Source organism: Schistocerca piceifrons, chromosome 6 (genome assembly GCF_021461385.2).
Source record: "Schistocerca piceifrons isolate TAMUIC-IGC-003096 chromosome 6, iqSchPice1.1, whole genome shotgun sequence".
Lineage (NCBI taxonomy): Eukaryota > Metazoa > Arthropoda > Insecta > Orthoptera > Acrididae > Schistocerca > Schistocerca piceifrons.
In genome coordinates this window covers 490,891,918-490,916,780 of record NC_060143.1, presented here as the reverse complement: position 1 = coordinate 490,916,780, position 24,863 = coordinate 490,891,918, and the positions used below count along the sequence as shown (strand labels likewise).

Sequence of the window (24,863 nt, the reverse complement as noted above, 5' to 3'; positions counted from 1 at the left end):
TTCCAAAACTGAATAGTTAGATCATTCGTAATCCTTATGAATGTACTGTAAGAGGTTGTGTGATAACAGCGTGTAACAGTATCTCGTATAGTCAGCTACTGATATATTACTATGTACAGACGAAGACGATACGGGCACATGCCGTGCGTACAGAGTCAACGCATCGGCAGATGCAAGACGGTTTTAATTACGCCCAGAGACATGGTTTACATCAGCAGAATTCACAGAAATTTCAGTGACGCTATAGTATACCTCACAGAAATTTGTCTGAAGACTGTGGTACTGTGGACTCTCAAAATGCACTACATGAATAGGAACACCAACGTAGCCGGCCGGTATGGCCGTGCGGTTCTAGGCGCTTCAGTCTGGAACCGCGTGACCGCTACGGTCGCAGGTTCGAATCCTGCCTCGGACATGGATGTGTGTGGTGTCCTTAGGTTAGTTAGGTTTACGTGGTTCTAAGTTCTAGGGGACTGACGACCAAAGATGTTAAGTCCCATAGTGCTCAGAGCCATTTGATCCATTTTTTTGAACACCAATCAAATAAGGACTCTCTGATGTTTAAGATAGTTCAGCATATGGGGTACTTGTTGGTTAGGAACAATCATGCATTTGCAGAGAAATACCTTCCTCACTAACGGTCACACTCCAGATCAGTTCAAAGGGAATTATAGCACTTCGTAGCTGTCACAAGTGAGTGATTTGTTTTGGTTGATGTCATGACTGTTGGAATATTTTTTCCTTTACTGCTTACGGCTGCACTTGATATTATTCTCGGATTGGTTCATGAAAATATAGCATTAATACCACATTTTGCCTTTCATGCTAATATGAGAACTTTTGTCTTATAAATGCTTTTAATAATGGCATGAATACATTTGTATCAAACGATTTATTATTGTTTGTACATAAAATATTTATATTTTACCGCACGCATTTTCATATCACCTTGTATGCAATTTGGTCCAAGTAAACATACTGCACTTTCTATATTTCATCTTTTATCATAAATAAGCACTTAAAAAAACTCAAAGATATATAAAGACGTAAATGTTAATAAAAAGCGCCAAAGCCATATTTCAGGGATGTTTATTGTGACACAGATGGTTTCGTTCTAAACGAACAACTTCAAGTGACCGGAAACCCATCTACAGTTTTCTTAACTGATTCCCACAAAATGACAGTAATGTGCGTTGGCATGACTCGAAAATGTCTAAACGCCACACATAACCCTACAAGGTTACAAGGTCTAGAACACGACGAGGACACTGAAACGACTTCGCTGACCGCCTGACACACGCCAGCAAACAGTGCCTGCAGGGATCCTGACTTCTTCATGCTCTTTAGTTACGTGAAGACATTCATTTGCTGCCGCAAAAGAACTTCCGCAGCACAATCACCGTGGTGCAGTGGGTATGTTACTAGACTGTTGCATGGAGGGTCGTGAGTTCAAAACTCACCTGAACTGTAAAATTTTAATTTCTATATTCGGTTCGAGTACATTCTAGAAGTATTCACAAATGCCAAGAATCATTGTACTGGAATGTTTTGTAACCGTATACATACCGTTTGTGTTCTGGCCGGAAGCAGTTCGCTCCGCGCTCTTGTATGTGCAAGTGCTGAATAAACCTTCGTTAAGTGAAGTTAGTGTTCGTCATTCATCTAATTACACCTTGGCTTCTGGCGTAAGAATCGAAACTGGAACACGGCTGTGGGGTATTCACTAAATACCTACATTATTCAGCTGTGGAGGTGCAGAAGAATGGAGATTTTACACAAAAGAACAATCAGTACATTTCAACACTGTCGTAATGGCTGAAATTATTCCAGTGTTCAACATTGCCGGAAAAAATGCAACACCACCAACGAGAAGGTGATTTTATTGACAAGTGATGCGACAGGTAGTTCATCGTTGTAGGAATGTATGATAAAAAATTCAGATCAAATGAAACAAAAACAAACACTGAATATCCAAAACGTTACGACCGCTGCCCATTGAGACGTTGGATGCCGCCTGGTAGCGTTGCGTTCACTTGACGCGGTAACAAAACCATGTAAGCGGAACACACACGAATGGGGAATCTTCATAGCGAAGATATGGGCTGCAAATGGCGGAATCCAAGCCACTTTATCAAAGGGCAGATTATTATTACGCAGAACCTGTGAACGAGAAACTCGAAAAGGGCGAAGCTGGTCGAATATGCACGTGCTACTGTCGAGAGCATCTATGGAAACAAGTACACTATGTGACAAAAAGTATGCGGACACCCCCAAAAACATACATTTTCCATATTTGGTGCATTGTGCTGCCACCTACTGCCAGGTACTCCATCTCAGCAACCTCAGTAGTCATTAGACATCGTGAGAGAGCAGAATGGGGCACTCCGCGGAACTCACTGACTTCGAACGTGGTCAGGTGATTGGATGACAGTTGTATCATACGTCTGTTCGCGAGATTTCCACACTCCTAAACATCCCTAGGTCCACTGTTTACGATATGATAGTGAAGTGGAAACGTGAACGGACACGTACAGTACAGAAGCGTACAGGCCGACCTCATCTGTTAACTGACAAAGACCGCCGACAGTTGAAGAGGGTCGTAATGTGTAATAGGCAGACACCTGAATTCCAAACTGCATCAGGATCCACTGCAAGTACTATGACAGTTAGGCGGGAGGTAAGAAAACTTAGATTTCACGGTCGAGCGCCTGCTCATAAGCCATACATCACGCCGGTAAATGCCAAACGACGCCTCGCTTGGTGTAAGAAGCTTAAACATTGGACGATTTAACAGTGGAAAAACGTTGAGTAGGGTGAGGGATCACCGTACACAGTGTGGCGATCCGATGGCAGAGTGTGGGTATGGCGAATGCCCGGTGAACGTCATGTGCCAGCGTGTGTAGTGCCAACAGTAATATTCGGAGGCAGTGGTGTTATGGTGTGGTCGTGTTTTTCATGGAGGGGGTTTGCACCGCTTGTTGTTTTGCGTGGCACTATCACAGCACAGACCTACATTGATGTTTTAAGCACCTTCTTGTTTCCCACTGTTGAAGAGCAATTCGAGGTTGGCGATTGTATCTTTCAACACGATCGAGCACCTGTTCATAATGCACAGCCTGTAGCGGAGTGGTTACACGACAATAACATCCCTATAATCGACTGGCCTGCACAGAGTCCTGACCTGCATCCTACAGAACACCTTTGGGATGTTTTCGAGCCCCGACTTCGTGCCAGGCCTCACCGACCGACATCGATACCTCTCCTCAGTACAGCACTCCGTGAAGAATGGGCTGTCATTCCCCAAGAAACCTTCAATAACATGACTGAACGTATGACTGCGAGAGTGGAAGCTGTCATCAAGGCTAAGGGTGGGCCAACATGATATTGAATTTCAGCATTACCAATGGCGTGCACCAGAAAATTGTAAGTCATTTTCAGCCAGGTGTCCAGATACTTTTGATCACGTTGTGTAGAAGGACAGTGAAACTACCACCAGGGGCTATATGACATGACGCCCACGACTCTTCACAGAACATGGGGTTCGGAGGCTTGTCTGCTCTGTAAAGTAGGGTAGATGATGATCTCTGGCATCTCTGCCGAAAGAGCACGATGCTTATGCACGCATAAGTGTTTCGGAGCACACCGTTCTGTCGTACATTGTTGAACATAGAGCTCCACAGCAGATCAGCCCTACGTCTTCACATGTTGACCCAACGACATTGTCAATTAGGATTGAAATGGGTGAAGTACCATCAGGATTGGACTCTCCATCAATGGTAACACGTCGGCTCTTCGGGTGAATCACATTTTTGCTACACTAGGTCGATGGTCGTCTCCACAAAAGCCGTCGTCGAGATGAACGGCGGCTCGAAAAGTGCTGCGTGTCACAGACGCAGACTGGTGGGAGCAATATTGTGCTGTGGGAGACATTCCCCTGTAGTTGCGTGAGACCTGGGGTAGTAATCGAAGACACGCTCACAGCTGCAAGCCACTTGGATCCCATCATGCTTGATGTCTTCCGCAACAGCAATGTCATCTTCCAGCTGTATAAATGTCCATATCACAGACCAGAACCATCCTACAGTGGTTCATGGAGAACTATAGTGAATTCATCATACAATGTAAGCTTTCACGGCCGGTATTGTCTTCACTTAAAACTTCCGGGCTGATAGGCCGTGGTCGAAGTATAAAACTCTCTCCTGACGTTTCGTCTCCGACTGCGGAATATTCTCCGAGGATGTCTCCCGCAGTCGGAGACGAAACGTCAGGAGAGAGTTTTATACTTCGACTACGGCCTATCAGCCCGGAAGTTTTAAGTATAGTGAATTCACATTGTTGATATCTCGGCCACCAGATTTGGCTGATATGAATCCTATGGAATCCATCTACGTCGCTATAGGGCCCCATCACGCGCGGCCCATTATTTACGCAAATTACATGACCTGTGAGTAGATACCTAATGCCATATACTTCGATAAACCTACCAACAAACTGTCGGATCCCCGATACACAGAATCAGTGATGTATTTCGTTCCAAAGACGGACAAACAAGCAGGTGGTCATAATGTTTTAGCTCATCAGTATAACAGTACAGGGTGCCCAAAGAGTCGCGTCAGTAGACAGAACACCCCCGTCTGAGTAACCCCATCTTTTGTTTCAACACAGCATTTGTTCTTACAGACCTTGAATAGCCGGCCGCGGTGGTCTCGCGGTTCTAGGCGCGCAGTCCGGAACCGCGCGACTGCTACGGTCGCAGGTTCGAATCCTGCCTCGGGCATGGATGTGTGTGATGTCCTTAGGTCAGTTAAGATTAAGTGGTTCTAAGTTCTAGGGGACTGATGACCACCGTTGTTAAGTCCCATAGTGCTCAGAGCCATTTGAACCAGACCTTGAATAACGATTATGTTCCCTTTACATCATGTCCGATATCTGTCCAACTGGCGAGAGATCTGGTGACCTTGCTGTCTAGGCCAGTTGTTAACTCACCAGGAAGAGGACGTAGCGATGCAGCAGATGTACGTTGAGGTGCCCTATCCTGCTGAGCAAGCACGTCATCTGCCTGTCGAAGAAATGGCAGTGCGCAGAGATAACATCCTGTGCAATGTAGCGGGCACAGGTTACTTTATGCTGCAGAAACATCAAAAGTGACCACGATTTGTAACTGATGGTTCTGACACTGTGAAGCCTAGGGTAGGATTTTTGTGTCTTTGGCTAATGCAATCCGGAGTAGGCTCCTCGCCAGGTGTATGCCTTCCATGTATACGTCCATGAATTACATACAGAATGTAATCATTCCACTGAAGACAACAAAGCGTCATTCAGCTCTCCGTTGGACTACTCCAGGATACCAGAATAGCTGCGCCTGGTGGTGTCGGTGTATAAGTAGTAACCTGGACAGAGGCGCCAGTAGTCTTAGTCCTGCTGGAAAAAGACTGTTCCCAACGGTCACTGATAACACAGCAGATGACCGGATTTCATCGCTGGATAATCTTCCGTCGGCCACCGCTACTAGAACAATACTTCGGCCTAGACTAGCTTCTGTACTACGCAGACATCCAGAATCTTGCCTATAGATATAGGCACGTTCCAGACCACTGCTGAAAGCCGGGACACACCACCGATACATTGTGCCCCACATGTCCAGCAATCCGTTGATACATCCATCCAGCCTTTGCAGGCCCACAGTGCGACCGCATTCAAACGGCTGAAGCAGTTCAACATGAGTACATTCGCATCGTGAGGCATGGTTGTACCCCAGAATGAATGTTTCAAACACTGTTCATCTCCAAATTCTTCTCAGTTACTGCCCATAGAGTCGAAACAGAGGGCGCACAGACAGTTCTCCTGAACACCATCTGATCACCGATGACCGTGCAAAATGAAACACTACATCTAAATTCTGTATCTGCCTCTACATGACTAGTCTGCAATTCAGAATTAAGTGCATGACAGAGGGCTGATCGAACCACCTTCAAACTTCACTATGTGATCAAAAGTATCCGGACTCCTGCCTGAAAATTACTAACAAGTTCGTGGCGCCTTCCATCGGTAACGCTGGAATTCAGTATGGTGTTGGCCCACTCTTAGCCTTGGTGACAGCATCCATTCTCGCAGGCATACCTTCAATCAGGTCCTGGAAGGTTTCTTCGGGAATGGCAGTCCATTTTTCATGGAGTGCTGCACTGTGGAGAGGTATCGACGTCGGTCGGTGAGGCCTGGGACGAAGTCGGCGTTCCAAAGCATCCCAAAGGTGTTCTGTAGGATTCATGTCTGGACTCTGTACAGGCCAGTCCATTACAGGGATGTTATTGTCGTGTAATCACTCCTCCACAAGCCGTGCATTATGAACAGGTGCTCGATCGTGTTGTAAGATACAATCGCCATCCTCGAATTGCTGATCAACAGTGGGAAGCAAGAAGGTGCTTAAAACATCAGTGTAGACCTGTGCCGTGATAGTGCCACGCAAAACAACAAGGGGTGCAAAATCCTTCTATGAAAACACGACCACATCATAACACCATCTCCTCCAGATTTTACTGTTGGCACTACACACGCTGGCAGATGACGGCCAAATGGTTCAAATGGTTCAAATGGCTCTGAGCACTATGGGACTCAACTTCTGAAGTCATTAGTCTCCTAGAACTTAGAACTAGTTAAACCTAACTATCCTAAGGACATCAAAAACATCCATGCCCGAGGCAGGATTCGAACCCGCGACCGTAGCGGTCTTGCGGTTCCAGACTGCAGCGCCTTTAACCGCACTGCCACTTCGGCCGGCTGATGACGGTCACTGGCCATTCGTCACACCCACACCCTGCCATCGGATCGCCAGCTTGTGTACCCTTGATTCGTCACTCCACACAAAGTTTTTCCACTGTTTAATCGTGCAATGTTTACACTTTTTACACTAGGCGAGACGTCGTTTGGCATTTACAGGCGTGATGTATGGCTTATAAGCCGCTCGACCATGAAATCCTAGTTTTCTCTTCTCCTGCCTAACTGTCATAGTACTTGCAGTGGATCCTGATGCGGTCTCGAATTCTTGTGTGACGGTCTGGATGGATGTCGGCTTATTACACATTACGAACCTCTCAACTATCGGCGGTCTCTGTCAGTCAACAGGCGAGATTGGGCTATACGCTTTTGTGCTGTACATGTCCCTTCACGTTTCCACTTCACTATCAGCTCGGAAACAGTGGACCTAGGGATGTTTAGGAGTGTGGAAATCTCTCGTACAGACACCCAATCACCTGACCACGTTCGAAGTCCGTGAGTTCCGCGGAGCGCCCCAGTTTTCTCTCTCACGATGTCTAATGACTACTGAGGTCGCTGATATGGAGTACCTGGCAGTAAGTGGCAGCATAATGCACGTAATATGAAAACGTATGTTTTGTAGGGTCACCGCATACTTTTGATCACATTGTGTACCTCTCTATTGATTCACTCTCGAACAGCGCGTGGAAAAAACCACCACTTAAATCTTTCTGTGCAAACTCTGCTATATCTAATTTTACGATGATAATCATTTCTCTCTATGTAGGTGGTCACCAACAAAATAATTTCACACTCTGAGGAGAAAACTGCTGTTTCAAATTTTATGAGAAGATCCTGTCACAACGAAAAACGCCGTTTTTTTCATGATTGCCACCCCGGTGTGGGTATCACATCAGTGGCCCTCTCTCCCCTATTTAGTAATAACACAAAGGGTGCCGCCCTTATCTGGACTTATTCTCTTCGTCAATCCTATCCGTTGTGGAACCCACACCGTAAAGTCATACGCTAAAAGAGGGCGGACAAGTGTAGTGCAAGCAGTCTCTTTAGTAGACCTGTAACATTTTCTAACTGTTCTGCCAATAAATTGATCTGATAATTTCAATTTAAGTTATTCGTAATTGTAATCCCTAAGTATTTAGTTAAATTTACACCATTCAGATTTGTGTAATTTATCATGGAACGGAAATTTAGCGGATTATATTTAGTACTCATGTGGATCTAAATCATTTTGCAGTTCGTTTTGATCATCTAATGGCTTTACAAGACGGTAAATGATAGCGTCAGTTGCAAACAATCTAAGAGCACTGTTCAGATTATCTCCTAAATTGTGCATGTAGATCAGGAATAGAAGAGGGCCCTTAAATCTTCCTTGGGGAACGCCAGATATCACTTCTGTTTTATTCGGTGACTTTCCGTGACTTAGTTCGAACTGTGATCTTTCCGCCATAAAATCAAGAACCCAGTCGGACAACAGAGGCGATATTCCATAGGCAAGCAACTTGATTAGAAGGCGCTTGTGAGGAACGGTGTTGAAAGCCTTTTGACAATCTAAAAATATGGACTCAGTTTGATCCCACAGTCGATGTCACTCATTACTTCGTGAGAATGAAGAGCTACTTGTGTTTCAAGAGAACGATATTTGCTGAATCCATGTTGGCTGTTTGTCAATAAAACTTTTTCTTCGAGGTAATTCATATCATTCGAGCTGTGAGCGAAGGGTGACCAACTCAGCTCACGCCAGTCACAGGCCATGTCCATACTGTACCTAGTAAGCACACAAACACGCAGGAAATTAAAAAACTGTGCCAGTAACGAAATGAGTCGTTCCTGTTTGAAGGTCGTAAAAGTAATTTAGAAACGAACAGTGTACTCGCCCGCCGTATCTGCAACAGGAGCTCAAGGTGCTGTCTCAGTGGCGTTATACAAATGTTCAAACGTGTGTGATTTCCTAAGGGACCAAACTACTAAGGTCATCGGTCACTAGAATTACACACTACTTAAACCATGTTATGCTAAGAACAACACACACACACACGTGCCCGAGGGAGGAGTCGAACTACCGGCGGGAACGGCCGATCAATCCGTGGCATGGCGCCTTAAACAGCGCGGCCACTCCGCGTGCCACTCCGCGTGGTAACTCTACGTTTCTTCAGTCTTCAGATATTTGACCACTGTGCCACTGATGACAGTCTTTATGGGTGCTGCGTTGATTTAGGCAATGTATATTGCTATCGATACCCAACACTGTATCAAATGTCCCATTGGAGGACTCCCGTAGCTCAGGCTTGAACTAGGACTGTTGATATTTTTAAAAATATCGGTAATCCAATATATCGATGTTTAAAAGAATATATTAACACCTCTACGTATATAGAGGAAAAGTATCGATATATCGAAGGAGAAGATATCGACCTACTGGCCTATGAAAATATCAGCTGCGCGTTGTAAATATACTGGTGGTCTTAGAGCTGTATATCTAACTATTGATTTATTATTAGATATTCTGCACGTCAATAAGCTAGCAGCCTGCCTGTCCCCCTTAGATCTAGAACTGTAAGGAAAACAATGCTCTTTCACGTTTGGCGATAATTACGTCGGCAACAATGGTAACTGCATGTAAGTGGCTCAATGAAAGGTGTCCGAAGGGTCCGTCGTTCGGTTTCGTCACATATCGGATTTGTCCAGAATACTTCTTGTCTACTTCCCTGTTTTTTTCGTTTCTACCAACACCAGCGACCTAGCAGTTGTAGTATCAAAATTGCGTGGTGAACCTAAACGTTGTAGTTTCTGCTGTTAACTCCGAGTCAGCATTTCCCCTCACATGTCTTCGTCCACAGCAAAGGCCATTCTTGTCACCTAGATATCTGTCCATCATTTTCAGCAACTGTTTTTGAAGAATGCGGATGTGAAGAAACAGCGCACTAGTTGCGTTAAAAAATCGTTTTTTAATGCAGCTAATGTGCTATTTCTTTTCATCGAAAATCTTGTTATTCCATTCTCTCTCTCTCCGACCCCCCCCCCCCCCTCCCCCTCGCACAGGGCAATGGGACCACTTGTTTGTGCCGTCTACAGTTACTTCACACAGTCATAGAATACACTTGCTTCACACAGCCAAAGAGAAAGACTGAACATGATGAAACCTCAAAAAATAGTAAGTTTCCTTCACACAGGGAATGTAAAATTGTGTTCTACTACAATTTCAAAACAATAACTTCAAATATTTATCGAAAATTGAGGGAAAAAAATGTAAAATAAAAATATCGGCACTCGATATTGCTGTTTTGGTATCGATATTGCCATGGGAACGGGAATCGCTAGTATATGTCGATGGCTTTTGTAAAATTTCGATATATCTGTATCTTATCTGCATCCCTAGTGTGAACAGTGCTAGGGGGCTCCTCCATGCACGCACCTTGAGAAGCTTGGTGTAGTTGGAGTCGTCGAAGGGCAGGCGCCCGAAGACCATGGCGTAGAGCACGACGCCCATGGACCAGATGTCGCTGAGGTCGGGCCGGTAGGGCCTACCCTTGAGGATCTCGGGGGCAGCGTAGGCGTAGCTGCCGCAGAAGGTCTCGCTGAGCGGGCTGCCGGGGCCGTCCTTGGACGGCGGCGTGAAGCGCCGCGCGAACCCGAAGTCGGACAGCTTCACGTTCATCTCGGCGTCCATCAGCAGGTTCTCGCACTTGATGTCCCTGCGGAGACCCGGCCTCGCTCTAAATTATGCCGCTGCTCAAGGTCTCCTGCATCGTTACAAATAGGCAGTCTACACACAGTGGCATAAAGCTAGTCTCCACCAGAACTGTAGATAATCCACTTTGGTGCTGCAGTGATCGACCCAGGTGTAACTACTACGAGCTGCGGTGGTTCCCAGCAAAGAGCAACTAAAGTGAGGGCGTGTAGTTTCTCATCACCATCCTATGCGCTTGTATCCTGTTGCAGCCTTCATAGCCGAATACAAATACCAATAAAAGTAGAGGGCTGCGGGCGTATTGGCTAGTGAGAGCATAACGGCCATTTGAATTTGTGAGTCCGTGCAGTGCGGCACTGGTACGAAAACGTCGTACAGGTGTCACCGAAAAAACCCTCAGTTGCTCGTAGTTATCTGAATGAGACAAAATTTCGCGTTACCTCGCTGTCCCGTTTTCTGTGTTTTTTTGAAATATTCTCATCAAGTTTCGTTCCATGTAATTATTAAAAATTGATCTAACAAGTTATGTTTCCCTAACTTACTTGTGTTAAAAGAGTTGTTACGAGGGTCACTCCAAAAGAAATGCACACTATTTTTGTAAAAATACAGTTTGCATTCTGCATGTGTGAAATTTTACAGTGTGTAGATACATCCTTCCCGCTTGTTTTCAAACTTAATTCAACCTGTTCCCGTGAGTGGCGCCGTCACAGCATGTCTACAAGATGGCTGCTACACTTGACATTTGTCAGAAGTAACGTGCTGTCATAGAATTCTTGTGCTGTGAAAACGAGACAGTGGGAAACATCCACAAGAGGTTGAACAAGGTGTATGGAGATGATGCTGTCGATCGCAGTACAGTTAGTCGGTGGGCAAGCAGGTTACGTGATGAAATCGGGCACGGCAATATTGAGGATTGTCCTCGCAGCGGCAGGCCCCGCACTGCACACACTCCAGACGACGTGCAGAGAGTTAACGAATTGGTGACTGCTGACAGACGCATCACAGTGAACGAATTGTCACGCTACGTTGGGATAGGGGAAGGAAGTGTTTGCAGAATACTGAAAGTGTTGGCGATAAAAAAGGTTTGTGCCAGATGGGTACCCAGGATGTTGACAGTGGCTCACAAGGAAACAAGAAAAACGGTATGCAGCAAACGTTTGGAACAGTACGAGAATGGTGGAGATGAATTTCTTGAAAGAATTGTGACAGGTTTTGAAACACAGCTCCATCATTTTTAACCAGAGATGAAAAGGCTATCAGTGGAGTGGCATCATTCAAATTCTCTCAAGGAAAAAAAATTCAAAACCACACCTTCTGCTGGAAAAGTTATGGCTACAGTGTTTTACGATACCGAAGGACTCTTCCTTGTGGACATCATGCCAAGTGGAACCACCATAAATTCTGATGCATATGTGACGACACTGAAGAAACTTCAAGCTCGTCTGAGTCGTGTTCGATCACATCGGCAAAAGCAGGATGTTTTGCTGTTGCACAACAATGCACGGCCACATGTCAGTCAAAAAACCATGGAAGCGATCACAAAACTCGGATGGACAATACTGAAACACCCGCATTACAGTCCTGACCTGGCTCCATGTGACTATCATCTCTTTCGGAAACTGAAAGACTCTCTTCGTGGAACAAGATTTGAAGATGATGACTCCCTTGTGCACGCTGCCAAACAGTGGCTCCAACAGGTTGGTCCAGAATTTTACCGTGCGGGTACACAGGCGTTGGTTCCAAGATGGCGTAAGGCAGTTGAGAGGGATGGAAATTATGTGGAGAAATGAAAATATTGTTCCTAAAGGGTGTATCTACACACAGTAAAACTTTCAAACATGTAGAACAAAAGATGGATCTTAGAAAAAATAGTGTGGATTTCTTTTGGAGTGACCCTCGTACTCAGTGACAAATTCTCATGTTTACAAATGCTTTGTGGGAGAGCCCACTAACAACAGATTTTGGGGAACAACGTTTATGCGGGCACGTTAGCTAGTCACTGAACAATATACCCGCCGCGAATTAATTTCGTTTAATGCGTTTTTGATTGATTGATTGATTTGAGGGAGGGGACCAGACAGTTAGGTCACGGGTCCCATCGGATTGGAGAAGGATGGGGGGAGTAACTCGGTTGTGCCCTTTCAAAGGAACCATCGCGGCATTTGCCTGAAGCGATTTATAGAAATCACGGAAAGCCTAAATCAGGATGGCCGGACGCGGGTTTGAACCGTTTTCCTCCGCATTGCGAGTCTAGTGTGCAAATCATGTGCCACCACGTTCGGTCTTGTGTTTTGGCTTTTATTTATGTGAAAAACTACTGAATGTACTGTAACAAATGATAAATCATCTTAAATAATAATTTTAAAAATAAATGTAATAATTACCTAATAAATAATGATAACATAAATAATAATAATTATTATTATGTAATAAAATTATTGCCGGCCGAAGTGGCCGTGCGGTTAAAGGCGCTGCAGTCTGGAACCGCAAGACCGCTACGGTCGCAGGTTCGAATCCTGCCTCGGGCATGGATGTTTGTGATGTCCTTAGGTTAGTTAGGTTTAACTAGTTCTAAGTTCTAGGGGACTAATGACCTCAGAAATTGAGTCCCATAGAGCTCAGAGCCATTTGAACCAATAAAATTATTTTTTCCTTACAGCGATGGTGTGCACATTTAATGGCAAGGGAGGCATTCAGTTACGGAATGAGTATGGCATGGAGGACGGCATGGCTTTCAAAACTAGTGCAATCACCTATCGAATTCGAAGGAATACGTTGAAGAAAGGAATTTCGAAGAAAAATCTACCTGTTACTGACAACAAGAAGGTATCGGGAGAGTTTCAGCCCCTTTCTAACCCAAGACAAGAAAAGGTAAATTCCGCTCCTTGGCTGCTTCCCCTGCAAACTACGATTCATGGGCTACAGAGGACTGAATCTCAGCATTTCGGCTCGCAGCGTCGACATATCTCACTCGCTGTGGTCGCTGCCTCAACTGAATTATTGACGTACGTATCTGTTATAACACCAAAGATTAAACTACCCTTGATTTGCTGTACCCTCGAAAGATTTGATCCAGTCGTCTCTTCCACCATTACCTAGCTCTCTAGAAAGAGATTAAACAACAGTGGTCCCTAAATTCATGTAACATCAATGTTATGAAAAGTATAACTGCAGCAAAAATTCCAAGTGACAACATCAGTCCTTTGACTCAACCATGAGAGGTACCACCAGCATCCGTGTTGACGCATTATGGTGCCGCGTCTCTACTGTGACTCCAGTTCTCAAGAATATCTGAATCATTTTTTTTTTCGGCGGCTCCAAACTACAAAAAAATGGTTCAAATGGCTCTGAGCACTATGGGACTTAACTTCTAAGGTCATCAGTCCCCTAGAACTTAGAACTACTTAAACCTAACTAACCTAAGGACATCACACACATCCATGCCCGAGGCAGGATTCGAACCTGTAGGCCTAGAACCGCTCGGCCTCTCCAAACTACAGCATAAGACTACGTAGGAAGTTGTGTCTCCAGAAAACAAACAACCAACGAACGTGATAACATTATTAACAACGGACGGTATTACCAAATACAGACGGCTATACAACTTTTCATTAGAGAGACAAAGATACAAAGTCTCAGCAACATACATCAAAAAGTGATGAACTTCTGTCAAAATAATCTCACCAAATTATATTTCTTACATAACCATTATGTTATGTTTCATTATGGCATGTTACGATGTACATCATATTCCCTGCCTTCATCGACGCAGTATATGTGTAAGTGGATAAAGTACATGGTGCCTGTCTTTATGTGTTATGTCTGGATGTCGATAAATAAAACAAGCAAGAATACTTTTCTTTTTCCTATTTTCGGCACGTATTTCAGAACATCATTGAAATTCTTGTGTCATTCATTTTTCTAAATGACTGTTTCCTTTCCATTCTGTAGTTTATTATCTCTTCATTACGGTTAAATATGAGCGGTAGTCAAATTAAAACGAGAGAGGTGGAAAAAACGTACGTAAACTGATTATTATTTCAGAAGCAATCGTCATAGATGTTAATACATTTATCCACTGCGAAACAAAACGGTTAGTGTCTTCCTGAAGTAATGTTTGTGTTTGCCTATGGAACCGTGACTGTATCCAAGGGTGCACCTCTTCGTCCGAAACAAATCTACGGCCACGAATGTCTTTCTTCAGGAAAGCAATAATATGGAAATCGCATGGGGAGAGAGAGAGAGAGAGACTGCAGAAGTGCCGCTGGGTAGCCTATACACATTCTCCATGCAGTCCCAATGTCTCCCCATGCGATTTCCACATTTTGGTCGTCGATTTGCCTCGGACGAAGAGATGCACGTCTGAGTACAACATGTTACCGCAGGCAACCGCAAATATGCCTCCATGAAGACACTGACCGTTTTGTCTCACAACGGTGTAAATATGTTAACAGTAATGGCGATTACTTTTGAGACAATAAACATTTTACTTGCTTTCTCCCCATCTGCTCGTTTTCATTTGACTGCCCCTTATATCTCGAGTTCCTTTCTGATGGCCTCACTTGTCTTCTTGTCTTGTGACGCAAAACCTCCTGAGAAATCTCTTTTCTGTGCTTTCTTCTTATCTGTCTTACTCCAAAAGCCTTTCTATACAGCATGTTTGGCATTAACATAACTTTGTAGAGTTTCAGAAATGTCTTGTATCCCCAACTCCGAAAGTTCTTGACAATTCCACACACACACATCGAAGTTTTTGTAGCAATAACATGACGACGAGATGTATAGTAATGTCGTAGCCCAGATATGAGAACTTGTTGATTTCCGCTACTGTTGGACCTCAATACGACCTCTTTGTATCACGTACAGTTGTGTTACTATTTCACTTCGTTCTAATATAGAAAAGTGAACAAAAATATAATTTAACTTTTTAACGTGAACAAAGGTTTTATTGACAAGTAATTACGTAGAAGTTAAATGTTCTGTGGCTTATATTTTCCTTTTATCACCTAATAAAGGATCTAATACAGCTTTATCTTCGAAGAGTTGCCTTTTGTGCGTATCGATAAAGTGACCAACACGTGATTTCCATCATATTGGTATTTGAACGGTCCGTATACCAGATTTTCTTTACTTTCAGGTCTTGATAGAGCGCTCACCTTGTACGTCACTGACATCAACCGTAGCTTCAGGGAATAAATAAAGACAGCTGTTCAAAAACTACATCTTAAGACTTGTCATGTAACCCAAAGTCTTGAATTTTTCCAGCACATATGCTACAACACAGATATAATGCACTCCCTCTTTTTACCTTCGAATTTAGTAACAAACGCCTTAAATGTAATCCATTCATCATATTTTACTTATTGAAAGTTGGAACTTAATATCAATTTTCAAATGTCAGGTCGAACAAACACGCATTCTCTCTGTCTCACATCTGACAAATGAGGAAACTTCTTGCACGGATACTTGGAACGTTCTTCTTCAAATCGTTCATATGGCTCTAAGCATTATGGGACTTGGTATCTGAGGTCGTCAGTCCCCTAGACTTAGAACCATTTAAACCTAACTAACCTAAGGACATCACACACATGCATGCCCGAGGCAGGATTCGAACTTGCGACCGTAGCAGCAGCACGGTTCCGGAATAAAGCGCCTAGAACCGCACGGTCACAGCAGCCGCCTCGTTCTTCTTCTTTGGGTACAGGTTTACCAACCTGTTTCGCTAATAAATGTAGAATATCGTATTAGCACTTTATTCGCATCGAAATGGTTCTTGTACAGAAGTAAAAAGAATCGAAGAGCTGTTCATAGTAGTTAATACTGATGAGACCGAACACTATGACTACCGCGCACTGCGAGACTGAGTACCGCATTGTGACGTTCTGAGCAAGTAACGTGGAAACGAAACTACATAAGAGGCGCAGATGCGACTAAGGAATCATTCTAGCGATTGTAGGGTTGAGCGACTTTTACAAAGGAGAGATTATTATAGTCCAATGCAAGGGAGACGAAAATGGTTCAAATGGCTCTAAGCACTATGGGACTCAATACCTGAGGTCATCAGTCCCCTAGAACTTAGAACTAGTTAAACCTAATTAACCTAAGGACATCACACACGTCCATGCCCGAGGCAGGATTCGAACCTGCGACCGTAGTAGCAGCGCGGTTCCGGAATTAATCACCTAGAAACACTAGGCCACCGCGGCCGGCTCACGGGAGACGCATCTCGGAAGCGGCGAAGATGGAATTCGGAGCAGAGACGAATGGCAAATCATTCTAGTGACAATATGGGCAAGGAAATCCTCTGATATAAGCGACCTGAACAAAGGATAGATCGTTATGGTCTGGTGCTTGGGCAGGAGCACCTTGGAAACGGCGAAGCTGGTCGACTGCTCACGTGCTACTGTCGCGATCATCTATGGAAGGTGATTCAAGTACGGTGAAACCGAGGGAGGGAGAGAAGCCATTCGACTCCTATGCCGCACCACAGAACGTGCAGATCAGAGGTTGGTCCGTTCTTTACAGCAGGACAGGTGGCAATCTGCGCAGATCTGACAGGAAAGTGTAATACTGGTGCAGTCATAAGTGTTTCGGAAACCACCGTTCAGCGCATATTCTTGAACATAGGGCTCAGCAGCAGCGACTTCTACTCGTTCCCAAGTCAATGCAACGATATTGTTATTTACTACTGCAGTGGGTAAAGGGGTCATCCAGGTTGGACTATTTATCAGTGGAAACGTCTCGTCTAGGAGGACGAATAACGTTTCTTGTTACGTCCGGTCGATGGTAGTATCAGAATACGCCTTCACACACGAGAACGGCTGCTCGAAGCGTACACTGCGTCACGACCCAGGCAGGTGAGGGAAGTATGACGTTGTGACGGACATTCACCTGTTCTTCTGTGGTACTAATCGAAGACACCGTGAGAGCCGCCGACTACTTGAACATTATTGCGGAGCACTGGCAACCCTTAATGCTTGATGTGAAGACATGGCATCTTCCAACAGGATAACTGTCCATGTCATAAGGCCACAATCGTGTTACAGTGCTTTCATGGGTGTGACAGTGAACTCACCTTGATGTACTGGCCATCAAAATTGCGTTACCTGAGTCACATGGAACAAATCTGGGACGTAACTGGGCGATAGCTAGATGCACACAAACAGTGGAGTCTTTCCTATTCAAAAAGCAATCTCTCGGCCACTGAATAAATAAACTGTCACTTCCGAGTATTAAGGTTAAATCATAAATAAACTTTAATTCCTTGACGTGAATTTCCACAGCACTTATATGATACTAAAGACACTTAAGCAAAAGCCTATCTAATAGTCACAAGTTACAAGTTGTAAGTGGAACACGACTTACATTCTTTAATTCAACACATACTTAGTGCCATTCTTATCCCTAACTGTCAAACAGTTATTCAGAGGCAATATCAATAAAATATGGCCCGACGCTGAATAGTTTCCGCCCACCAGATCTTGTAAAACAGAATATGAAAAACTGACAATATAATTCAATTCTTTTTTATCTGAAGCCGTCCTCGAGGGGAAATCCCTGACACCCGTCGCAGTATGGCCCGGCGGATTAGTGTCGAGTTCTGGTGTGCCGGCCAGTCTGTGGGTGGTTTTTAAGACAGTTTTCCATCTGCCTCGGCGAATGCGGTCTGGTTCCCCTTATTCTTCCTCAGTTGCACTATGTCGGCGATTGCTGCGCAAACACTTTTTCCAGGTACGCGAACACCATAATTACTCCTCTACCACGGAAACATTGGGGTTACACTCGTCTAGTATGAGAGTGTGTGACGTTCCCGGTGGGGGGGGGGGGGGGGGGGGGAGGTCCACTGGGGGCCGAACCGCCGCACAATAACCCTGGGTTCGGTGTGGGGCGGCGGTGGGGTGAGTGGACTGCTGTAGCCTGCTGTGGGGTTGTGTACCACTGCGGGCTACGGCGGGGACGAAGCCTCTCCGTCGTTTCTAGGTCCCCAGTTTCATACAGTACAATACAACAGTCGTGTCCAGTGACACTTAATGGTGCTCTCTGTAACACATTTTCCGTACGATTAACCACATAATTTCCCTCTTTGTGGACCCCGGTTATACCCTCAGCTGTCTCTTTGTTAAACAACGAACAGATCGCATCTTGGGTTACGAAGAAAATTATCATTTTTGTAGCAACCGGCCCTTAAAAACCCACCTGTCAGTAATTTACGGTAAGTGATTGATTGACATAAGCAACGTTATCTGATGCTGCATACCTGTGAAAATCTACCAAGACACGTAGAATTCATGCCGCGGAGGATGGCTGCCGTGTTACGTTGCGAAGGTTGACTAGCACGCTGTTAACCCGGCAGTAGTGTGTAGGGCTGTGGTACACCCCTTATGACGAATTTCTATAGTTAATTGCTAGATGACACATCACACTGCTTTATAGTCCAGGTATTTGCTACGAGATGTCAGCAGAGTGGTACAAGTGTGTTTTTGTAACTTCAGTTGAGAACAGAACTTAGTGAGATGCTCTTGAAACGAGCATCTGTCCTGTAAAGCCCCTACACACCATTCTCGTCCCACAAGAAGAAAAAAGGAAATAAGCTGTTTCATGCATGTTTCTGTCAACTTTGCATAAGATATGATATCTGATCGTACAAAAAAATGGCTCTGAGCACTATGGGACTTAACATCTGAGGTCATCAGTCCCCTAGAACTTAGAACTACTTAAACCTAACCAACCTAAGGACATCACACACATCCATGCCCGAGGCAGGATTCGAACCTGCGACCGCAGCGGTCGCGCGGTTCCAGACTGAAGTGCCTAGAACCGCTCAGCCACAACGGCCAGCTCTTATCATACAATTAATAGTAAATATTGTTATATATGGATTGTTATGAACCAGAAGGGGACAAATTCCTAGTATTGATTGAACACGTACTTGATGAGAGGTCAGTTGCTTCCGATGATGGAGATGAAGAGGATACAGTTATTGACAACGATCAAGACACATCTTCAGGGCAGGAAGAAGATGAAAACGATGAAGGTGAGGTCATTGATAGTTATTACGTGGAAAATATGGAATGACTAAATGGAGAAAATAATTTTCACGACATAATGTTAGATCAAGGTCGTACATGATTACCCCTCTTCCAAGAGTCGCTGTTGGTGCCAAACATTGTGCTACACCATTAAAGTGTTGCAATCTTTTTATGTTTTCTGATATCATTGATGAAATTGCTTACAAATAAGCGGATAGGGAGTCAGAGAGAGATGTATTGACAAGGGAACATACTAAAATTTATAACGAAGCACGAAATGATGGTAGTGGGCCCCTGTATTTTGCAGCAACCCACAAGCAAGGCCAGTTGGTTGAATTTGGAATATCTTTGGCCATTTCATGGAAGTGGAGTAAGGACTTTTGGGCTACCATGACCCCCCAAAGAATCAGATTACTCTTGAGCCGTTCTACTTTTGGTGACCGGCATACTTGAGCAGCCAGGAAGGAAGTAGAAACATGGGCTCCAATTAGAGACATTCTTGACGTCTGTGTTAGTAACTGTAAGACACTTCTCTCTGTCAGTGAATATATTACTTAATTAGAAGCGTATGACTCAATAGTTGTGACTGGTATGTGATTAATAAGTAATAAATAACGTTCAGCTTCATTACTGTCACTGTATATTAATAATATGCAATAATAATAATCAATAACAATAAGTCATATTTGATCAAACAGCTAATTTCAGCGTTAAAATATTCAAAATATGTAATAAAGTAGACGGGCTGTACTACGCCCCACACACCATTTGCGTTAGAATTCCAGGCCACACCACTGCCAGGTTTGTTATTGTGTACTAACCAATGCAACGCTTCCATCGACATACGAAAGTATTATTATTATTATTATTATTAATTAATATAGTTTTTGAAATGTGAGGGGCAGTCAAATGAAAACCGAACATCCGCCACAACAGAACCATCGAATAGTTCCATTCCAAAGAAACCACCGTGAGCATTAAGACATTTATCTCACTGGGAGATGAAACGATCAATTCCTGCTCCGTAGAACGGGGTCAGCCGCTAACAGATACACAACCGCAACCCACTCTTACACCTTCTCGTCAGACTGAAACTGATATCCACTCCTGTCTTTCTTCAGGTCGCCAAGGATGTGAAAATCACACGGTGTAAGAGCCGGGCCCCACGGAAGGGCGTTCCAGTGTTCCCCAACCAAATCGCTGAAGCATAGCCTTCGACAGGTTGGTAGTGTGGGGACGAGCGTTATAGTGCAACACGATGATTCAGTCCGACAGCCCAAGGACTAACGGTAAAGCCGCCAGTGGAAATAATCTACATCTCCTCCGTCACGGAAGGCCACAGCTGTTTACAGAAGTATCGGTAAAGTCGTGATGACCTCATTCTTCGACTGCAGGTGCCCTCTGCTCGTCGAGTTCCTCGAGCGTGGAACCACAATCAATGAGCAGCACTATGAAGACACTTTGCAGAAACTGCGACGCGCCTTATGTCAAAACGCCCAGGAATGCTGTCGGATGGACAGCACGATAAGGCCCGTTCCCACACTGCGAATCGAACGAAGGCTACGCTTCAGCGACTTGGCTGGGGAACACTGCAACTTCGTCAGTACAAGCCAAGTTCTTCAACGATTGATTTTCACATCTTTGCCGACATGGAGAGAGACATCTTTGGACGTCGGTTTCAGCCGGACGAGCAAGTGCAATAAACGGTGCCGTTGTGGATTTCGCAGAGCCAACCGCGTTCTTCGTTATAGGTATCGATCGTCTCGTCTCGCTGTGGTATAAATGTCTTAACACGTATCGTGATTACTTCTGAACGGAATCACTCCATGGTCCGGTTGTGGCAGGTGTTGGGTTTTCATTTAACCGCCCGTTATATATACGAGAGACACTCCAAAAGAAATGCACACTATTTTTGTAAAAATACAGTTTGCATTCTGCATGTGTGAAAGTTCTACAGTGTGTAGATGCATCCTTCCCGCTTGTTTTCAAACTTAGTTCAACCTGTTCCCGTGAGTGGCGCCGTCACAACATGTCTTCAAGATGGCTGCTACACTTGACGTTCGTCAGAAGCAACGTGTTGTCATAGACTTCCTGTGCTGTGAAAACGAGACAGTGGGAAACATTCCACAAGAGGTTGCAAAAGGTGTATGGAGATGCCCCTGTCGATCGCAGTACAGTTAGTCGGTGGGCAAGCGGGTTACGTGATGAAAGCGGGCACGGCAATATTGAGGACTGTCCTCGCAGTGGCAGGCCTCGTACTGCGCACACTCCAGACAATACATAGAGAGTTAACGAATTGGCGACTGCTGACAGACGCATCACAGTGAAGGAATTGACACGCTACGTTGGGATAGGGGAAGGAAGTGTTTGCAGAATACTGAAAATGTTACCGTTAAAAAAGGATTGTGCCAGGTGGGTTCCCAGGATGTTGACAGTGCCTCACAAAGAAACAAGAAAAACGGTATGCAGCGAACGTTTGGAACAGTACGAGAATGGTGGAGATGAATTTCTTGGATGAATTGTGACAGGTGATGAAACATGGCTCCATCATTTTTCACCAGCGACGAAGAGGCAATCAATGGAGTGGCATCATGCAAATTCACCCAAGAAAAAAACATTCAAAACCACACCTTCTGCTGTAAAAGTTATGACTACAGTGTTTTTCGATTCCGAAGGACTCTTGCTTGTGGACATTATGCCAAGTGGAACCACCATAAATTCTGGTGCATATGTGGCGACACTAAAGCAACTTCAAGCTCGACTGAGTCGTGTTCGACCACATCGGCAAAAGCAGGATGTTTTGCTGTTGCACGACAATGCGCGGCCACATTGTCAGTCAAAAAACCATGGAAGCGATCACAAAACTCGGATGGACAACACTGAAACACCCGCCTTACACTCCTGACCTGGCTCCATGCGAATATCATCTCTTTGGTAAACTGAAAGACTCTACATGTACATCTACATCCATTTTCCGCAAACCACCTGACGGTGTGTGGCGGAGGGTACCTTGAGTACCTCTATCGGTTCTCCCTTCTATTCCAGTCTCGTATTGTTCGTGGAAAGAAGGATTGTCGGTATGCCTCTGTGTGGGCTCTAATTTCTCTGATTTTATCCTCATGGTCTCTCCGCGGGATATACGTAGGAGGGAGCAATATACTGCTTGACTCCTCGGTGAAGGTATGTTCTCGAAACTTCAACAAAAGCCCGTACCGAGCTACTGAGCGTCTCTCCCGCAATCATCTCCGTAACGCTTTCGCGTTTACTAAATGATCCTGTAACGAAGCGCGCTGCTCTCCGTTGGATCTTCTCTGTCTCTTCTATCAATCCTATCTGGTACGGATCCCACACAGGTGAGCAGTATTCAAGCAGTGGGCGAACAAGTGTACTGTAACCTACTTCCTTTTGTTTTCGGATTGCATTTCCTTAGGATTCTTCCAGTGAATCTCAGTCTGGCATCTGCTTTAGCGACGATCAACTTTATATGATCATTCCATTTTAAATCACTCCTAATGCGTACTCCCAGATAATTTATGGAGTTAACTGTTTCCAGTTGGTGACCTACTATATTGTAGCTAAATGATATAGGATCTTTCTTTCTATGTATTGGCAGCACATTACACTTGTCTACATTGAGATTCAATTGCCATTCCCTGTACCAGGCGTCAATTCACTGCTCTCTTCGTGGAACAAGGTTTGAAGATGATGACTCCCTTGTGCACCCTGACGAACAGTGGCTCCAACAGGTTGGTCCAGAATTTTACCTTGCGGGTATACAGGCTCTGGTTCGAAGAAGGCGTAAGGCAGTTGAGAGGGATGGAAATTATGTGGAGAAATGAAAATATTGTTCCTAAAGGATGCATCTACAGACTGTAAAACTTTCAAACATGTAGAATAAAAGATGGACTTAAAAAATAGTGTGCATTTCTTTTGGAGTGACCGTCGTACAATTAATAGCTAAAAATACAGCCCTTTAAATGTTGAGTGTCAACTGTTAAAGATGTTGAGTGACACGGTTTACTCGTAACATACTGGGATTCATCATACCAAAAAGCTCAAAAATAAACCACTTTTACTGAAGAAACGTTAGTTTCCATTGGCCCGAGTAACATGATGACCGCATCGGCACTGCCGTCTTCCCTGGAAAGCGGTGGCGGTGCGGGTGCCCTACCTGTGGACAACGCGTTTGCTGTGGATGTAGGAGACGACGTCAACCAGCTGCCCGAACCAGTGGCGGCTGCGCACCTCGTCGATGTGTCCGTCCTTCTGGATCACGTCCAGCAGACTGCCGTTCGGCGCGAACTCCATCACGATGTAGATCCTGCACGTACCCGAGTTCTCATGACGACATCTTGCACTAGCGTCCACAAGGCGCACTAAATCCAAGCGAGGTGGCGCAGTTTGTGAGACAACGCACTCAGTAAGTTTTAGTTTGGCTCCCTTCCAAAAATGGAATATCGTTTCGTATAGCAGGACATGTAAGTCATGCTGTGTGCATAGTAGTAATCGTAGTACCGGTGTTAGTAGTTATATTCAACGATAGATCACTGGTCATTTATTGCTATTAAAATATGAGAACAGCAAAGATAATGTAATTCACATTCAAGGTGATTCCGTGACGATATCACAAACTTTCATGGATGATGGAGACTGCCCCCGGTAGCTGAATGGTGAGCGTGGCGGTTTGCCAATCCTATGGGCCAGGGGTCGATTCCCTGCTGGATCGGGGAATTTTCTCCGTGAAGGGACTGCGTGTTGTGTTGTCCTCATCATAATCCTATCACCCTCATCGACTGCAGGTAGCCGAAGTGGCGTTAAATTGAAAGACCGGAATCCGCCGAACGGTCTTCCCGACGGGGTGCCCTAGTCATACGATTAAATAAATAAATCGATGATGGAGGAGGGCAAATGTATCGGTTACAGGTTAGGGGTCCTAGTCCGGCAACAAACGAATCGGAAGTAATAAGCGAAAATTGGTCTGAGCTCATGAACCATGGACCAAGCCGCCGATTTGGTGGTTTGCGTGCCTCAGTGATACCGATAGCCCTACCGTAGATGCAACCGCTACGGAGTGTATCTTTTGAGAGACCAGACAAACGTGTGGTATCTGAAGAGGGTTCAAATGGTTCTGAGCACTAAAGGACTTAACATCTCAGGTCATCAGTCCCCTAGAACTTAGAACTACTTAAACCTAACTAACCTAAGGACAACACACACATCCATGCCCCAGGCAGGATTCGAACCTGCGACCGCAGCAGTCGCGCGGTTCCGGACTGAAGCGCCTAGAACCGCTCGGCCACCACGGCGGGCTATCTGAAAAGGGCAACAACCTGTTCAGTAGTTGCAGAAGTAACAGTCTGGATGGTTGACTG

The 24,863-nt window shown here is 44.8% G+C and overlaps 1 protein-coding gene across 1 annotated transcript in view; it reads right to left on the bottom strand.

Moving 5' to 3' along the window:
* LOC124803414 (testis-specific serine/threonine-protein kinase 4-like) overlaps positions 1 to 24,863 on the bottom strand; it is a 123,144-nt gene that overhangs the window by 49,975 nt on the left and 48,306 nt on the right. Inside the window, exons 4-5 of the mRNA XM_047264599.1 lie at positions 23,663 to 23,812; positions 10,187 to 10,466 (exon numbers count right to left, since the gene is read on the bottom strand). Of these exons, the coding sequence (XP_047120555.1) occupies positions 10,187 to 10,466; positions 23,663 to 23,812 (430 nt within the window). The remainder of the gene's footprint in view (positions 1 to 10,186; positions 10,467 to 23,662; positions 23,813 to 24,863) is intronic.